The sequence below is a fragment of the Lucilia cuprina genome, chromosome 2, assembly GCF_022045245.1.
Source record: "Lucilia cuprina isolate Lc7/37 chromosome 2, ASM2204524v1, whole genome shotgun sequence".
NCBI classification, from domain to species: Eukaryota; Metazoa; Arthropoda; class Insecta; order Diptera; family Calliphoridae; genus Lucilia; species Lucilia cuprina.
This window is the reverse complement of record NC_060950.1, coordinates 40857378-40876994: the sequence shown is the minus strand read 5'-3', so window position 1 is coordinate 40876994 and position 19617 is coordinate 40857378. Positions and strand designations below refer to the sequence as shown.

General features: G+C 30.1%; 1 protein-coding gene across 1 annotated transcript in view; it reads right to left on the bottom strand.

The window, feature by feature from the left end:
* Positions 1–19617, bottom strand: part of LOC124420822 (FERM domain-containing protein 3) — a 101895-nt gene that overhangs the window by 18282 nt on the left and 63996 nt on the right. Inside the window, exon 5 of the mRNA XM_046955064.1 lies at positions 4448–4827. Coding sequence (XP_046811020.1) covers positions 4448–4827 — 380 coding nt within the window. The remainder of the gene's footprint in view (positions 1–4447; positions 4828–19617) is intronic.

The window sequence follows — 19617 nt, the reverse complement described above, 5'->3', positions numbered from 1 at the left end:
TACGTTTTGAAATTGGTAATTATACAGGTCAAATTTCCGATTTATACAGCACAATAAGTAGTATACAAAATCCTAGAAAGACCAGAAAACAGCATTCAAAATTATATAATGATTTATAATGATTTTATAATATATATATATATATATATATATATATATATTATATATATATATATATATTATATATATATATATATATATATATATATATATATATATATATTAATATATATATTATATATATATATATATATATATATTATATATATATATATATATATATATATATATATATATATATATATATATATTATATATATATATATATATATATATATATTATCCGGTTGATCCGGTACCGAACAACGAACTTTGTTCGGTTTTCAAAGTTCGGTGAACACGAACTTTTTTCTTAAAAGAAAAACTCATTTATGATTAAAAAGTAACAAACTTATAACATTTAAAACCAAAATATGAACATCCGGAAAATTTATTGAAGAGGGTCTTTAATTAGCAATTGGGTCATTTATCAACTAATTCCGAATTCCAGAGAGTGATAATTTTCTAATAACAAACCATTTTTGTGAAATGCATATATCTTAATACTTTTATTTTAGGTTTTTAAACTATTGATAAATCTTTGTAAGAGCACGCAGAGAAAAAACATGGTTATGGTTAAAATTATGATTGTAGTCTAAACATATTATCGCCGTTGTAACAATTTTAAAATATCATATTATGGTACCGTCAAAATATTTCATAATGATATTTTTGTATTTATCATAATATTGTTATACATGATCATATTATGATTCAAGGTGATCAAAATTTCGTTTTAAATATGTATCGAAATCAAAATGAATTTTATCAATTTAGTAAAATTACAGTTTCAAAAAAAAAATATATATATATGTTTATAATATGTATATATGTATATACTTAACACAATTCGCAAATTTCACTTTGCCCATTTATATAAAATTTTACTTCATACAAATCAAACTGCAACAACAGTTTAGATCCTATTGTTTTTTTAAGAGACTGACAGTCTGACTGACAGACATATCTTGATCGTTTGAGAATAAGAACCTAGAAAATTTCAATGTTACAAATGAGATCAAAAATTTATAGTCGATGTAATTTTCTCGAAAACTATGCAAGATAATTCCTTAAAAATCACCACAAATTAATTTCTACACAATAGCTTGATCTCTGCGAAAAATCGCCAGAGTCGGTCTCCAATTTCAATTTCCTTCCATACAAAAGTACATATTCCCGGAAAATGGGGTTTTTGTTAATAACTTATCTCAATAGAATTCATTCAGAGGAACATTTTTTTGAATAGGTCCCATTTAAGGCCCTCTCCCGAAAATCACTTAAACGCACATATGTAATTCATTACTTATTTAAGATATCCATATAAAATTTGGTACTGCTTCCACATATAGAAATATTACAGTGACATTTTTTTCCGATCGGTTCATAATTGGTCATAGCTCCCATACAAGGTCCTCTCCCGCGCTTAACTTATTACTAAATTAAGATATACATAAACAATTTGGTCGAAGTATTTCTTTTATGCATAAAAATATTACTGTGAAAGTTTTTTCCGATCGGTCCATTATTGGCCATAGCTCCCAAACAAGGTCCCCTTCCGAAAATCACTTAAACGCGCATAACTCATTACTAAGTTAAGATATCCACACACAATTTGGTATTGCTTATATGCATAAAAATATTACTGTGAAAGATTTTTCCGATCGGTCTGTAATTGGTCATAGCTCCAATACAAGGTCCCCTCCCGAAAATCACTTAAACGCGTATAACTCATTATGCACAAAAATATTACTGAAAAAATTATTTCCGATCGGTCCATAACTGGTCACAGCTCCTATACAAGGTCCCCTCCCGAAAATCACTTAAACTCCATACAAAATTTGTGAAAAATATAGATTTTATGTACAGAAATTTTTAGAAATTTATGACGATCGGTATATAATTATAATTGGCCATATCTCCTATACTAGGTCTAACCCATAAAAACGTGCATTTAACTAGTTGCATTATCAATTAGTGTAGAACAAAATTAAATATGTATATGTATTTAGAAAATCCTCAAATCTTTCACATACATGCATGCATTCATGCAAATTACTAAATATCGCTAAGCGCTATAAAAATATAAAGATAACGGCGTTTGTAATGTTCATATAGCACTCTAATGTTCAATATAGCACTATAACTTGTTTAGAAATTGAAATTTTTCGAATTATTCGAAAACAGGTTTTTAGAATAGACCGGTTTTTTGAATACTCTACTTGTAATCAATTAAATTAAATATTTTTTTATTCTTGCACTTTTAATTGTGATGAAATAAGAACCTGATAAGTTGCATATAAAGCATTTAAGTATTTTTGGTTTCTTTATATGAAAAATAGCCTTAAGTAAGGCTGTTCATATTTATGAAGAATATTTTTTTTCTAGAATATTTTTAAAATTAGTATATTTACATATATATAAATATACATATATAAATAAAGAAATAGAATCGTACTAAAAATTGTATATTACCGAGATGTCTTACTTTGGGGACCTCTGGCCGTTCCCCCGGATAAACCGTTTAGAAGTTACAAAATTATTTCCCTCTATTTTTATACCCCTATTCACCATCAGTGGTGATAGAGGGTATATATAAGTTTGTCATTCCGTGTGGGACACCAAGAAATATCAGTTCACAAAGTAAAAGTTATGAGTAAAATTTTCAGACTACCTCAAAAAAATTGCGTTTTTGTAATTCTTAAGTGCGTTTCTCAGAAACTACAGCAGATAATTAAACGTAATTTTTTGTTGAAAATAATAATAATTAATTCACAATTTCCCATAGCAATTTTTTTTAAGGATCGGTGCATTATTGGTCATTGCTCCGATATAAGATTTACTTTCGAAAATAACGTAAACGCATATATTTCATTGAATTATAAATTTATTAGGATAAAATTCGACTTGCATATAACTTGTATACATTTGAACCATTCTACTATTTTGCGGATCGGTCCATTATTGGTCATAACTTTTATTAAGGTCCACTTCCGAAAATCACTTTAACGCACATATTTCATTGTAAAATAAACCTATATTGATACAATTCAAAACAAATATCGATTTTTTTTCCTGATAGATCCGAAATTAGTCATAGCTCCCACAAAAACAAGAAAGTACCGATATAGATTTTAGATTCTCGCTTAATTCCGACTCTACATACTTGATTCCATGTTCCTAGGTTCAGTATTATAGAAAACTCAATAAGTACGCTTTCATAATTTCACGTTTCTAGGTTCAATATTATAGAAAATTCTAAAAGTACCTTTTGTAGAACGAAACAGAACCTATACGTGTTTTTCATACCTAATTTCATGTCTCTGGGTTCAAACTTATGGAAAATTTAAAAAGTACCTTTTGAAAAAACGAAGAATGACATATATGATGTTTAAGTAACCTGGAAAAATTATTAGTTTTAGTTTTGCACCGTTTTCAACCTTATTTTTTTAATATGGGCCGATCATCATAGTATAGTTATTTATGGTGGAAGGAGGGTTAATATTATTTTTTTGGACAATTCTGCATATTATGAAAGTAATCAATAACGAACGTCGTCAATAACAAACTAATTTTTAAAAACAAAGTTGCGTTTTACTCCTGAATAGCCATGATTTTCTAATCAATTAATAAATAGTAGGTTTCCTATATAAAATATTTGGATAAACATCTCTAAAATTGAAAAACGATGCAGAACTAAAATTAATAATATGTTGGCCGATATAATGAGCATATATTTCTTCTGGTTACTTAACATCATATATGTAATTTTAAAAGCAAGGATATTAACCTTTATAGCAAATTAAAAGGTTAATTAAAAAATAACGTATTTTTCTTTAGAAATAACGATTTACTGTAGCTGTGAACTCTGTAAATTAAAAAAATAGGACTCCAGTGTCCTCATACATGAAAGTGTTAAAGCATAATACTGTATATTACGATGCCGGAAATAAATTTATAATAAAAACTTATAAAACTGAAAGAAAACTCGAAGAAATTTTGCACACGAGGGGTACACGCAGCTAGTTTTACAATAGACTAGAAATAATACTAATCTGAATAGTATGCAAGTTGTATGTTCTTCCTTATTTTCGAATTGACGTATTGATATGAAATATGTACTTGTGGACTGCTGGGAACAAAAAAAAGATGCAAAAACAAATTGTCGTTGAAGAATTTTGTGAGCAGGAATCTACTTAGAGCGCGTCGCCATAAGAATTTTAGTTTTCTTATATTTTAGCGTTACATTTTACATAAAATATCAAAAATTATAAAAAAAAAAAAATTAAAAACAGCTTTAATAAAAATTTTATGTTCTGTCTGTTAAAAAATAAAATATAGGTATACTTACTGGTTCCCTACTTGCATCTGTATAACTAAGATGAGCAATGAACATTTTGCCTTCAAAATTGATTTTATGAACTTCATTCCAACGAAAATGCTGTGACCGTTTGCCAGAAATAAAAGTACTAATTCCGGAGTAATTAATTCCAATATATAACTGGGAACCTCGATGATCTTTTACTGGGTGGGGATCTATTCCGTATGTTTCAAGACCTCTAGCAATGCCCATGAATTCATCTATCGCAACACTAGGATCTTGATAAGGTTGTCGTTTTTTGTGTAGTTCCATAATTTTCTTCTCAAGCGTTTCTGTTTGGCGTAAAGCTAAATTCATTGATGATACATAATTATCAATATGAATGTCTTCGTTAAAGTCTCCAATCTCCTCTGAAAACAATAAAAAACGTGCACATAAAATAATGAATGTAGTTAAATTTATTCGAAAATGATTTTATTATGTTCAGCTTTCGATTGCAAGTTCAGATTTCGATCGCAATTATAACATTTAAATAATTATAACATTTAAAAAAATCAAACAAATGAAATAGCACATATTACGAAATTCTAAAATCAAATACTAAAAGTTGTAAAAAATTACTCATATAGATACAACAATTTAATTTCTCTTACTAGAAACTATTTGTATTGAAATACTGAATCAATTTATACTATCAATTTCCATTCCAAAATTGTTATATTGTTGTATAAAACATTGAAATTTGCGTATTAAATACAGCTACAATATTTATTAATATACTCATAGTTTTACTTATACTTCAAAAAAAAAAAAATATTTAAAAAATATCACTTGAAATAAAAAATTTAAATAATGAAGCTTATTTAAATAAATTAAAGAGAAACCTATCTCAATAATGCTACACATGCTACATAGAACCCATCTAAATAGTCATCAATATCAAATACATATGCGGGTGGAGTCTAAAATCCAGATTTACAATAGCCATTTAAAGCAAAACGATTTCAAATCAATTCCAACATAGTGTATTACTAAAAATTAAATTACTGTTATGGGATATTGAACAATATCCAGAAAATGATGAAAAGGTGTACAAGAAAATATTGTCCTTCTGTTTAAAAATCTAATAAATTCTTTATATAGTGCGAAACTCTTGATTTTCCCCTGTCGGTTTTTAAGCGCGATTTTTTGCGAGAACCGTAATTCGCATAAATAACTTTGAAGTAGACGTAAATCCCTCTACCAAAATTTATAAGGATAGACCCTTTATGTCAACAATAAGTTAAGATATTCCGGAATAAAGTTAAAAAACAAACAAAAAATCAGGAAAAAGGTATTTCGCGGTATACCATAGGGTGGTATTTTGTCCAGTAGGAATACGTTGTTACCCGGATGGCTATAAATTAGTGGACAAAGTTTGGCTGGGATTCTATATTGAAGACCCAGAAATAGAAATATACTACCGCTTATCAAATTATAACACAGGCATCCAGACAGAAGTACGAGCAGTAACGGAATGCGTATATTAAGCGCCCACAACGCGACAGCCAGAAGGCAATTAGGGTTGTATCAGCTGATAGAACTATTGGATTGTAAGAAAGCTTTAATTGAATACTCTCCCAGAGGTGAGGTTCATATAAAAGTGTAATTAGACCAGTTCTAAATTATGCATCAATAATCTGGTGGACTGCTTTATACAAAAAATGCAATTTCAAACTACTACAGGGTACAAGGCCACTCGGGAATAGTTGGTAAAGAAAGGGCGAATGTAAAAGCTTTAATGGGATGGGAGCTCGAGGCAGTTACCCTGACAAACGCAAAACCATTGTACGCAACAAAAGCTGAACTAAAAATATGGGTGAGAGAATCCCATAAGGCCTCTTGGAATAATGAAACAGTGGTTAGAACCACGAAGATCTTATGGGGTGACTCCTCAAAATGAGCAAATCTGAAGTTAGTTTGATAGTACGTGTTCTGAGTGGACATACAGGATTACGAGCACATTTATGCAAAATAAGAAGTGCGTATTCAGACGTATGTGGAGCATGTGGAGAGGAAAGTGCTCCAGAGTGAAACTCTGGAGCACTTTCTTTGCAACTGCCAGGCATTTTTCGATGTTAGATCCAAGTATCTTGGAAGTGATGTTATTCCGGAAATAACATTATAGACTAACACTGATTGGAAGATTCTTAGGAATTATGTTCAGAAAACTGGGTTTCTAAACACTGAAAAGTAAATAATTCAGTGATTTTTTTCATGATAAGGAGCGCACAACAGGCCCGATAGTGGTCTAGGTGTATTTCTTCGGATTTGATGTAGTATACATCCTACTATCAACCTAACCTATTTAAAAGACAAACCGTATACAGTAAATGAGATGCTCTTCTATAAACATTAGGTTGATATTATTATGAGATTTTGGCTTGTAAGAAACTTATTTCTGTGTATCGAATTTCATAGTTATACTCGCATTTTTTAGCCGGAAATGCGCTTTAAAGTCAATTTATGAAGCGGGGTCTTATATGGGGAAAGGGTCAATTATGAACCGATTCTCATAAAATTTTGGTAGAGAGATTTTGATTTCTATTTATTTCATTTATTCATAACCAAAATATCAATTTACATATCGACATTAAAGTTAAAAAGTTGTACTTTAAACAAGCTAAATAATCATATAAGGTCGATAGCTATCGGATGCCAATAGATGAAAATCATAAATACAATGGAAAGCACTGCCTAGAAATAATTGAATATATTTCCAAAAATATATAAATTTTATTTTCGACATGAAATTTATATTTCGGTATATTTTTAGTTACTTTATATATGAGAATAAATTTGGCTAAATGCAGCTTAATTATTCTACAGCAAAATCAGATCCTGTAGTATGATTTGGTATAGGCAAAAGATATTGTAAATACAATGACAAAAACGTTGCTTTGGTTTGGGTATTGCACTTAATATTCAAATTAAAATTTGTGATAAACTTGCGTTTTTTCAGCACAGTAAATATTTTGCTTCTTGATTGTCGTGTCAAACATCCGAACTAATTTCAATCAATGTTGCGTCAGATTTCTTGTATGGATTTTAGAAATTCCCATTGCTTGAAAAGGGTTTCTGTAAATATCTTTAGTAATTTAGTATGACTTTATATTATGCATATAGTTTGAACTTTATATATATAATTTTTTCGCAATATTAAATTTAATTTATAAACAAAACAACATAGTTATAAATGAAATTATTTTTGTGCAGTAACATGGTAAGCCACTTTAATTTCAGAAAATGATATCTCACGAGATTTTGACAAATATAAATTTTCATAGTGTTATAATACTTGTTTAATCTTGTTTCATCACAACAACATAAAATATTATCAATTCCGCTTTTATCTTCATCATTATAATGGACTTTCTCATAAAGTGGAAGAAATATATGTGGTATATCGAGGGAATGAAATAAAATTTCTTACAAATATTTGAAATAGAAAAAGAAGCATGAACCATATATCGCCAAATTACCATATAACGCTAAAAATCCTTTTAAGGACAATAGATATGGTTTCCAACAAATCAAAAAGCTCATAAAAGCAAATTGTGATGATGGGTGGCTTATCGAGTTACTGCAATAAGCCCTTCATATGTTCACTTAAAACTAACAATCCATTTAAATATTTTTCCTCGTTCATATAAGACTTATTTATGTCGAATTTCATTGCTATATTCGCACTTTAAAGACAGTTATGACTTTTAAAGCATTGAAGCTCTTTTGGTAGAGATTCGACTAATTATCGACTTACATATAAATGCTTTACGGTATGAAAAATGGGTTTTTTGCCATATTTTTGGAATTGTTTGTTCTCGGTCCACCTTTCAGAAAAATAGTTTTACTTTCAAGGTACATATTTAAATTTTCTTTTATTTTGGCCAAAGGTACATCATTTTAAAGGCATTTCTTCGTAGATGTGCACAATATATATATTAGTCAAATCGGTTCAGAATTTTGTTAGATATAAGCGTTTAGAGTTGTTACTAATACATAGAAACAAAACTCACACGCAAGTATGCTTGAATAAAAAACAAACAAACAAAGCAAGAAACAAAACAGAAAAAGTAAACAAGACAGTAATCCAGTGATGCAACATATATAATTTCATATCATTTTACATTTGCATATATATTTTTATAATATAAATTTTTTATTTAAATTCATGCACTCTAGTAAAAATAAATGAGAGTTTGTTTGAGGTCTACACTAATCTGCTGGATCGATCTTCTTGAAATTTCTACAGTACCTTTCCGTATGCCTTGAAGAAACTATTAGGCGTTCTAGCTATAGTGGACAAGAAGAAATAAAAAAAATGTAATAGTTAAAACCCTCGAAGTCCGTGTATCAACACACTGAAAATAATTCATGCTCAACTTTACGAAAAATATTTGTAACATCTTATTTATAACATTTAAGAAATAGTATAATATTATTCACGAATTATTTCCATAAAAAAATATTAAAAATTGTGGAGAATAATTTTGAACTTAAAATTATTTTAAAATGAACAAAAATGTTTGCATAAATTAATATTTGGTAAATTTTACCATATTTATTCAAAATTTTCCTTTTTTAATTTATGTAAATTAATTTTTCCAAAAATATATATTGTGCAATTTATGTACGTTATTTTTTGTTGGGCTTGTAAGACTACTCGTAAGACTACCGAACGACTCCCGGTCAACAAAAAGGTGTTTTTTAAATTAACAAAAATTAACGAACTCCCGGTATTTTAATCATTAAAAAAAAGTGTTTCAATCCCCACCAACCAACACGTAAGTAGAAATAAAATTCTCGGTGGTTTTTTGTTTATTTTATCTATTAAAATAACAAAATATATTCTCTTTTTGTATATGCTATACAAACATATTAGATATTGCAAGATGTTCCGCATGTTGACATTGGAGCAACGACTTTATGTAGTGAGAGCCTACACTGAAAATAATCCATGCTCAACTTTACGAAAAAAAATTTCGTAACTTCTATATAATAAAACTACAATATTTTTATAAAATTTAAGAAAAAGTATAATATTATTCTTGAATTATTTTCATAAAAAAAATTGAAAATTCGTGTGGAGAATAATTTTAAGCTAAAATTAAAAAAATTATTTTAAAACAAGTAAGAGTGCTATATTCGGCTGTGCCGAATCTTATATACCCTTCACCATAGTGTATTTTAAATATCTTTTATAAATTTTAATTTTTTTCCCGACTACATTATTATAACATCAAAAGCTAAACAAAAAGAACAACAACGCTAAACGAAATAAAACACGAAATACACAAGGCATCTAAACCAACAGACATCTAAACATACATAACGAAAAACATAGAAAAACAAATGAAACAACGCAATGACGCCAATAGCATCCAAACCAAGGGTGCCCAAGCCCTATGCGCTTAGTACTCTTTTGTTTTTGTAAATGCGCTTAGCTATAGACAGTGTGTTTTCTATACACTTATATGCGCTTAATACTAGCAATACGTTGTTGTTGTTCTTAACAGTATACAAGCAAGAGTAAAACAAGTAAGAGTGCCATATTCGGCTGTGCCGAATCTTAAATACCCTCCACCAGCTACTTTAATGTTATTACTTTTCTAATTGGTCAAATATTTGTAGAAATAAGTTTTTTTATGTCTTTAATAGAAAAAATCCCAAAAGATAAATCTATTACAATTCCAAGATTTATTGAACACTAGCTATACCCAGTGTGCTTCGCTACCCTCATCGTAGTGGAATAAAATAAATATCATTATTGTAAATGTATATATATCTGCAATATCAATAATTCCCCTTTTAGAGAACTCTTTTTTGCTGTGTAATTTTAGTAGAAAATTCACAGCTGAATAAAACCAAATACATCTACACACACACGTGTACATCATTATACCCTACACCACTTTAGTGGGGAGGGTATATTGGGTTTGTGCTGATGTTTGTAACATAAAGTATATCAATCGGCTTAGAATCATTTTCTGAGTCGATTAAGCTATGTCCGTCCGTCTGGCTGTCCATGTAAACCTTGTGCGCAAGGTACAGGCCGCAATTTTCAATATAATTGGCACACACGCTTCTTTTGGCCCAAGGACGAAAATGGTTAAAATCGGTCCATTATTTCGACTAGCCCCCATACAACCGTACCCCCAAATTTTTTATAAAAATTGTTTTATTACTTTATTTTAATAACTAATTAGCAATGCATTTCAGGATATTTAGATACTTGAGACTTTGAGTAGTCTAACCGTTTTGCCTCTAGCTTATCCTTTTATTATAATAATTTAATATTAACAATGTTTATAATAAGTTTGCAAAACGATTGATTGTCAAATATTTCTATAAAATGTTCTCGACTTAGTTACAAGTAACTTTTATATATTTGGAATAGATGTCATTTGGTATCTTGCTAATAGACATCCAATATATTCAAGTAGGTATTTCAGATTTAGACAAAATAATAGAAAAAATACCTGAGTCCAAATTTCAGCTCTTTAGCTTTAACCGTTTAGGCTGTGCGATGATGAATCAGTCAATCAGTCAGTCAGTCAGTAACGTTAGAATTTTATATATATAGATTATAAATTTAGTAATTAGCATGTAATTTGTATGTATGTTTGTGAAAGATTTAGAGATTTTCAAAATACAAATACATATATAATTATGTTCTACACAAAATTTTGTTCAACACAAATTGATAATGCTCTTTAAATACGGTTAAAGCGCTTTTAGGGGCAGGACCTAATATAGGAGAAATAGAAGTATACAAAACTAATATTTTTGCCAAATTACGTATCAATAGCTTAATTGGGTAATAAGTAATGTGCGTTTAAGAGATTTTCGTAAAATGACTTTGTATGGGAGCTATGTCCAATTATGTATATAAAGACAAAATTTCAGAATTCTGTATCTTTATCATTGCTTGGTAATAAATATTGTGATTCTAAGTGATTTTCTGGACCTAGTATGAGAGCTATGACCAAATATGGACCGATCGTAAAACAATTTTATAGTGAATTTATGTATATAAGAGCAATATTTTTGATAAATGTATGGATATCAATATTTGGTTATGAGTTATGTGCGTTTTTTATAATTTTCGGAAGGGAACCTTGTATGTCTGTTTTTCTAAAAGGGACCTTTTATGGGAACTATGATCAATTATGGACCGATCGGAAAAAGATTTCGTTGTAATATTTCTTTATGTGAGAACAATGCTTGCAACAAATTTTATATGGATATCTTAATCTACTAATGGATTATGTGCGTTTAAGTGATTTTCGGGAGGGAACCTTGTATGGGAGCTATGACCACATATGGGCCGATCGAAAAAATCATTCATTGTATTATTTCTGTATATAAAAGCAATACTTGTACCAAATTTTATATCGATATCTTAATTTAGTCATGAGTTATGCGCATTTAAGTGATTTTCGGGAGGGGACCTTGTATGGGAGCTATGACCAATTATGGACCGATCCAAAAAATCTTCCATTTTATTATTTCTGTATATAAGAGCAATACTTGTACGAAATTTTATATCGATATCTTAATTTAGTAATGAGTTATGTGCGTTTAAGTGATTTTCGGGAGGGGACCTTGTATGGGAGCCATGACCAATTATGGACCGATCCAACAAAAGCTTTCATTGTAATATTTCTGTATATAATAGCAATACTTGTACCAAATTTTATATCGATATCTTAATTTAGTAATGAGTTATGTGCGTTTAAGTGATTTTCGGGAGAGGACCTTGTATGGGAGCTATGACCAAATATGGACCGATCGAAAAAATGTTCAACTGTATTATATCTGTATATAAGAGCAATACTTGTACCAAATTTTATATCGATATCTTAATTTAGTACTGAGATATGCGCGTTTAACTGATTTTCGGGAGGGGACCTTGTATGGGAGCTATAACCAATTATGGACCCATTCAAAAAATTTTTCCTCTGAATAAATTTTATTGTCATAAAATTTTAATTTCTAAAATTTTGTAAAGATATCGACATTACGACGGATGTTATTAACAAAAAACCAAATTTCCGGGAATTTGTACTTTTGTATGGGAGGTATATGAAATTGTGGACCGATTCTCGCGATTTTTCGCAGAGATTAAGCACTTGTATGGAAACGATTGTATGCCAATTTTTATGGAATTATCTTGCATAGTTTTCGAGAAAATTGCATCAGAATGTGTAAAAAATGCTTATTTTTTCGAGGTTGTTTCAAATTTTGATTCATAACTTTTCCCGACGTGAACCGATTTTGCCCATTTTCAATACCAAACAACTTAGGGAAACGAAGAACATTTTGGGTGAATTTGGTTAAATTCTATTGCTTCGTTTTATCGTGAGCGTGTTTTACACAGACAGACGGACATAGCTAGATCGACTCAGAATTTGATAAGGACCCAGAATACATATGCTTTGTTGGGTCTCAGATGAATATTTCTTGGTGTTACACACGGAATAACAAGTTATATATACCCTCTAACACCACTGATGGTGGTGGAGGGTATAACAACAACACTTTCGTATTCATTGCTGGTAAACATTGACGAGACGTAGATTTTGTTTTTGTTTATCGTAAAAAAAATTGTTTTAAAAAGCACTTGGAAAAAATTTGTGTTAGTTTTAAATTTCAAACTTACATTATTCGCATAAAAATTATTGTACAATAACTCTCAATCTACTCTCATATAATTGAAAACGTTTTAAATACTTTTTTCTATTCATTAAAAAATATATTTACAAAACAAAAGGGAAAATTATTTTATTTTAACAAAAAATGCAAATCATATTTTTTTGCTGTGTATTTTAGTAGAAAATACACAGCTGAATAAAACCAAATACATTTTCTATATACAGTGTTGTTGTTACTTTTATAACAATATTTTGATGAAATTTTCAGAGGTTGTCTCGGATTTTTGCTCATATCTCCGTTATTTACCGACCATTTTGCTGATTTTAAATAGCGATCATCTCGAAAGCATGTCTAATAGAATTATTGAAGATTCGGATCTCGCCGATATCTGGGGTCCTCTAAAAACTGATTTCAACAGACGGACAGACAGACAGACGGACATGGCTTAATCGACTCCGCTATCTATAAGAATCTACAATATATATACTTTATAGGGTCGGAAAATTATATTATAGAAATTACAAACGGAATAACAAACTTATATATACCCTTCTCACGAAGGTGAAGGGTATAATGAAGAAAAATGATATAATATATTAATATTTAAATAAATATTTCCTAAATTTAAATAATATTTCCTAAATTTTACCATATTTATTCAAAATTCCCTTTTTTCAATTTATGTAAATTAATTTTTTCAAGAATATTTTACATTATACTAAAATATTTCGTACAATTTCGTATATATTACGAATGAATTTCGTGGTGCGAAACAACGAACGATTCGTACAATGTACGACATCTTTCGTATATATTAAGCATGGATTTTTTTCAGTGTATAAGTACTGCTCCAGTTGCTCCTCGCGGACCCATCTTATAAGGAGCTGTATCCGAATGGGTGCATGTCAAATATGTTGCGATTTGCACCACACATTACTGCACCCAAGGACTGCCACTCAGGGGCCAAGATAAAGACAACCACAACAGCCACGCCAACGCGCTCGCAGAAGCCTCCCCAACCCTCCTCAACAGAGAGCTCAACAGCGATTGGATGACCTCCGTCAACACCTACAACAACAGCAGCAGGTTATTCAACAGCAATAACGACAACAACTACAGCAACAATTTCAGCGGCAGCCAAAACGTCGCCACAGCAACTTCCCCGACGCCAACAACTTCAACCACTATCCATAGCCGTTCCTCAACGCAGGGGCGACTTCCTGTCAACAAAGTGGTGTTTTTTAAATTAACAAAATAAAACAAACAACGCACACCCGGTGCTTTTATTATAAAAACAAAACAAAACTCCTTTGTTAATTTCTCAACAAAGTGAAAACGAAAGCAACAAATCTAAAAAATAAGAGTTGAAATTTGTTTAAACTATCAGAAAAAAGGTATTTGGCCGCTTCTTGCCACTTTTTCCCCTTTTTGAATAAAACCCATTTTGACGCGTATATACACACCATCAGAAAGAATGGGGATTCTTTTTGTTATCCCGTTTGTAACACATCGAAATATAGGTCATAGATCCACAAAAGTAAATATATTTTGGGTCGTTATTGAATTCTAAAACGATCTAGTCATGTCCGTCTGTTTGTTGAAAGATGATAGAGACCGAAGGAAAGGACCTAGACGGTTGTAATTTTACTTAAATATTTCCTATAGGTACGATTTGTATACAAGTGCCCTTCGAAAAACAATTTGAACATACGTACCCTCATTTTCTCAATGGTTATATTTTTCGTATTGATAGATTGACAGTTTGTAGGGTACAATATATGAGAGGTATGGTCAATTATTGACCGATTGTCTTAAAATTTGAAAGAGAGAATTTGACAGTTCCCTACAAGTGATTGAAAATCTTGATCTCAGAACAGTATGTTCAAAAAATATTTTTTCAATCTTTTCGAAATGAGTCTCAAAAATTCCATAATATTGAGCTTTTCGCAAAAAAAAAAAAATAATTAAAAATTTTTTACAGTATTTTTGGTCTGCAAAACGACATTTATGCGCATTATACATGAAAATCTTAAAAAGACCGTTTCTCGGGACATTCTAATGTATGTATATTACATGAAGTTTGAAGATGCATTCAATTTGAATTTAAAATTCAAGTAGGGTAGAAGGGGGACCATACGCCACTTTTTTTGAGGCGGCCTCAAATGAAAACCACAATACATATTCTACTTTTTTTCTTGGTTCGGATACTTAGATATGTTGGCTTTAGTTTTATTCCTTTCAATTTTTCTTAAGTCATCCTACATATTTTTTTAACTTTTCCGCACAGACCAAAAACGGCGATACCGCCCCATCCATGGGGTAAATGCGCCAAGGGGGTGGGGCAGATTTGCCATTAGTAAAATAAAAGAAAAAATTACAAAAATAAAAACTTATTTTGCTGTTTTATACTTTAATTCATTAAACAAAGTATAATAAATCAGATATTTATTGTTTATTTCACAAAACTTAACAAAAAAATTAAAACAAATTATTACTGATTTTTTCTATATTTTAACCAAATTTTGTTCTACATCACAAGCATTACATATATTTGGCGCATGTGCCCCACGGACAGTTCTGGGATTTAGTTTCAATTTTTTTCGGGCTTCAAATTATATGATCGAAAATTTTATTATGTCTTATTGTTCATTATTATTGATATTCTAATACTGACCAAAATATTTTTTCTATCACAAAAACTAAAAAAGTTAGCATAAAAAGTTCACACAGTGAAATATTTTCACAGCCCTTTGAAAAACAATTAATCATGTCTGCCTCCCATCATTTGTAAAGTTAATGTTTCAAATTTTCAGGGATGATAGATAATTGATAAACGAAAACAAAATTTAATAATGCGATAAAATCGATTATTCGGTTTTAAAGTTATTCGCATTGACAGATGTGCCCCTATGGCGAATGATCCCCCTTATACCCTTCAGGCAAACTATAAGAGTTATTGACCTAATTTTTTTACTGCTTTATTCCCTAATCTGTTGTCCATAAATCCCTATGAGTTCTCCCAAAAATATTGAAATTTGTTAACAAAGTATCAAAATTTTTCGACCATAGCTGAGAACAGGTTTACGTTATTCTATAAGGACAAAAAGTCATATTCAAATAACTACAGATGTATTTTAAGTAATGCAATAGTTTTATTAGAATATTTTCAAAAATATGTTTATTTTTTTATCACATTTCGAATTCATGTGCTCTGAGACACGATAATGGCCTGGGGAATTTTTAATAACTTTTACATTTTTCAACCTATTTTTTTTATTTCTTTGTAACGCTAATTCTGTGTACATTACGATTTTTTAACAATAAAATGCAAAACAAATTGTCTAATGACAAAACATTTGTGAAAACTGAAAAAATTGCATATTTTCCCCTTGTAAATGCATCTTCAAACTTCAAAGCCGTTGCGGCACCAGTTAACGTTGTCCTATTGACCTAATTTTTTGCACGACTTATTTTTATAACCCATAGAACAATTCTAGGGGGCGGCTTGGAGCACTCTAATGTATATGTATGTATAAATGAATGTGTTTGTATGTTTATTTGGACTTAACGGCTGGACATATTTTAGTGAAATAGTGTCTTCCTATTTCAAGTGATCGAGGAGAAACGCCCATATTGAGAAAATATTAAATCAATATATCTGAGATACTATAAATTTCAAATTTGGAGAGCGACTTTAGCGTTAATATGATTTTTTAGGACAAAGAGTGGGCCGACTAGTAGCAAGGGGCGTGGAACCTCCCATATAAATTAAATATAAGTTATAGAACTAAAAATGAGGGGAGCGCCACCACCAATACGAATAAGATACAAACAAATCGTTTATCTGGGAAACTACTAGAAATAAAGTCTTCAAAATTCTTTGAAACTATTAGTGCTAAAACCTTCAAATTGTACATGAAGAATTTTGACGTTCATGTGAACATTTAGAGAGTAATGGCGGACTTGAGCCCTCCCAAATGAATTAAAAACTAAATTTCGTTTATATGTAAACTAATAGAACTAGATTCATCAAATCTTGTACGAATAACTTTAATATTTATCTAAACATTTTGGGAAAAAAGGGCGAGGTTCGATAAAAAATTTCCATTTTAGAGTAAATAATAATTCGAAAATTTTTTGTTGAATAATCGAATATTCGAATAATATTTCAATGTTATAATATTATTCGAATATTGAACAAAGAATAACATTAATTTTGTATAACAAATACTAAATCAAACAAGTTAGAGGACTATATTCGGCTATGCCGAATCTTAAATACCCTCCACCCGCAACTTATTTTTATTAAAACCCAATGAACTATTTAATATTTAGATAACTCGACAAAAGTGTTGAACTAATTTCTATTAGATCCAGAAAAATTTATAATAAGTGAGTTTCGGATGTGGACCTCGTACGGATGATATGACTAAATAAAACTTTGATTGTCAATGTGCTTTCCAGTAATTTTCGGAAATGGTCCTTATATGGAAGTTGCTATTAATTATGAACCGATCCCGAAAATTTCGTCAACGATTTTGGTAGAGGGAGTTAGGTCTTCTTCAATATTATTTATGTAGAATTTAAAAGTGTTATTAGTGTTTGTAAGTGAATTTTGACCTTTAAGTCATTTTCTGAAGGGGAGTTTGTATGGGGGATAGGGTCAAATGATTATTACAAAAATCGGTAGTGTCATTTAAAGTTATATAAAACTAAGTTTTGTCTACTTTTGTTAAGATAATAGATCATTTAAATTAATTATAAGCCAAAAGGCCCTATTTGGGGGGTACGGTTGTATGGGGGCTAGTCGAAATAATGGACCGATTTTAACCATTTTCGTCCTTGGCCCAAAAGAAGCGTGTGTGCCAAATTTCATCCAATTATCTTGAAAATTGCGGCCTGTACCTTGCGCACAAGGTTTACATGGACAGCCAGCCAGACGACAGACGGACATAGCTTAATCGACTCAGAAAATGATTCTAAGCTGATTGGTATACTTTAAGGTGGGTATAGGAAAAATATTTTTGTATGTTACAAATATCAGCACAAACCCAATATACCCTCCGCACTAAAGTGGTGTAGGGTATAATTAATAGAATGGTTTAATAGTACACAAGACATATGCAAGTCGAATTTAATCAATATAACTTTATAACTCGATGAAATATATGCGTTTAAGTGATTTACGGAAGTGAATCTTATATGGGAGCTATGACTAATAATTGAACGATCCGAAAAAAATCGTTGGAATGGTTTATATATACACAAAACAAAATTTCTGTCTAATTGTATCAACAAAATATGTGCGTTTAAGTGGTTTTTGGAAGTGAAATTTATATCGGATCTATGACCAATAATGGACCGATCCCGAAAAAATTTGGTAGAATGGTGTACATGTTTCAATGAAATATGTGCTATTAAGTAATTTTTGGAAATGGGCCTTATATGGGAGCTATGAACAATTGTGGACCGATTAAGATCTTCGTAATTTTTTTTGTTGATACGGATATATTTGAGGGAGTTATTAACGATAAACTATTTTCTGGGAATATATATCTTTGTATGGGGTCTATGGGAAATTGTGATTTAAAAATAATTGATGTGAATTTGAACATACTTGATCCCTGGCAGAAAAAAAAATTATCTGCTGCACTTAAAAATTACAAAAAAAGGTAATTTTTTTCGAAGTAGTCTTAACTTTACGTTGTGAACCTATGTTGCTGATTTCAATATTAAACTGCTTAGGACAATAGTGAATTTTTTCGGGCAGACAGACATACATAGCTAAATCGACTCAGAACTTCACAAGGAATATATATACATTGTTGGGTCTCAGATGAATATTTCTTGGTGTTACACCCTGTCACCACTGATGGTGGTGGAGGGTATAAAAAGGTATGTTATAATTGATATGAATCTTTTACAAATTTTTGAAATTTATAAAAAATTATATTTTGCAATGTTAAAAATAGAGTGGTTCTATGCATTTTTTGTTTGCAATCAGTAAAACAGATAGCTCCTAAAAGACTTGTTTATGTAGAATTTAGTTGCCATACTTATATTTTTAAGCGAGTTATGGTAGGATCGATTATCGACTGATCCTCATAATATTTGAACAAAATATTTTGGTTTCTTGAAAACTTGTACATTTCTTTTTTGATGGTGGATAAAGAACATGTTAAGTAGCTGATGAAGTTACTGACTTATAAGTGCATTAACTTTTTTCCCGTATCTTAAGATTTTAAAGGTTTTGGACAAGTTTTATTTACAGACACTCACAAGTACTAATTTAAACGCCACAAATAAACTGAAATTGTATTTTCAATAGCAAGTTTTTATGGTTTATAGTGAAATTTGATCAAATTATTTAAGATTACACAATCCTAAATCAGCTTGAACGTGACCCATGTTAGAGGGTCAAATTGAAAGGAAAAAAATTTAAAATTCTTAATTGAAATTTCCCTAAAATGGCACAAGATACAATCGACATTAAAATAATTCCGTAA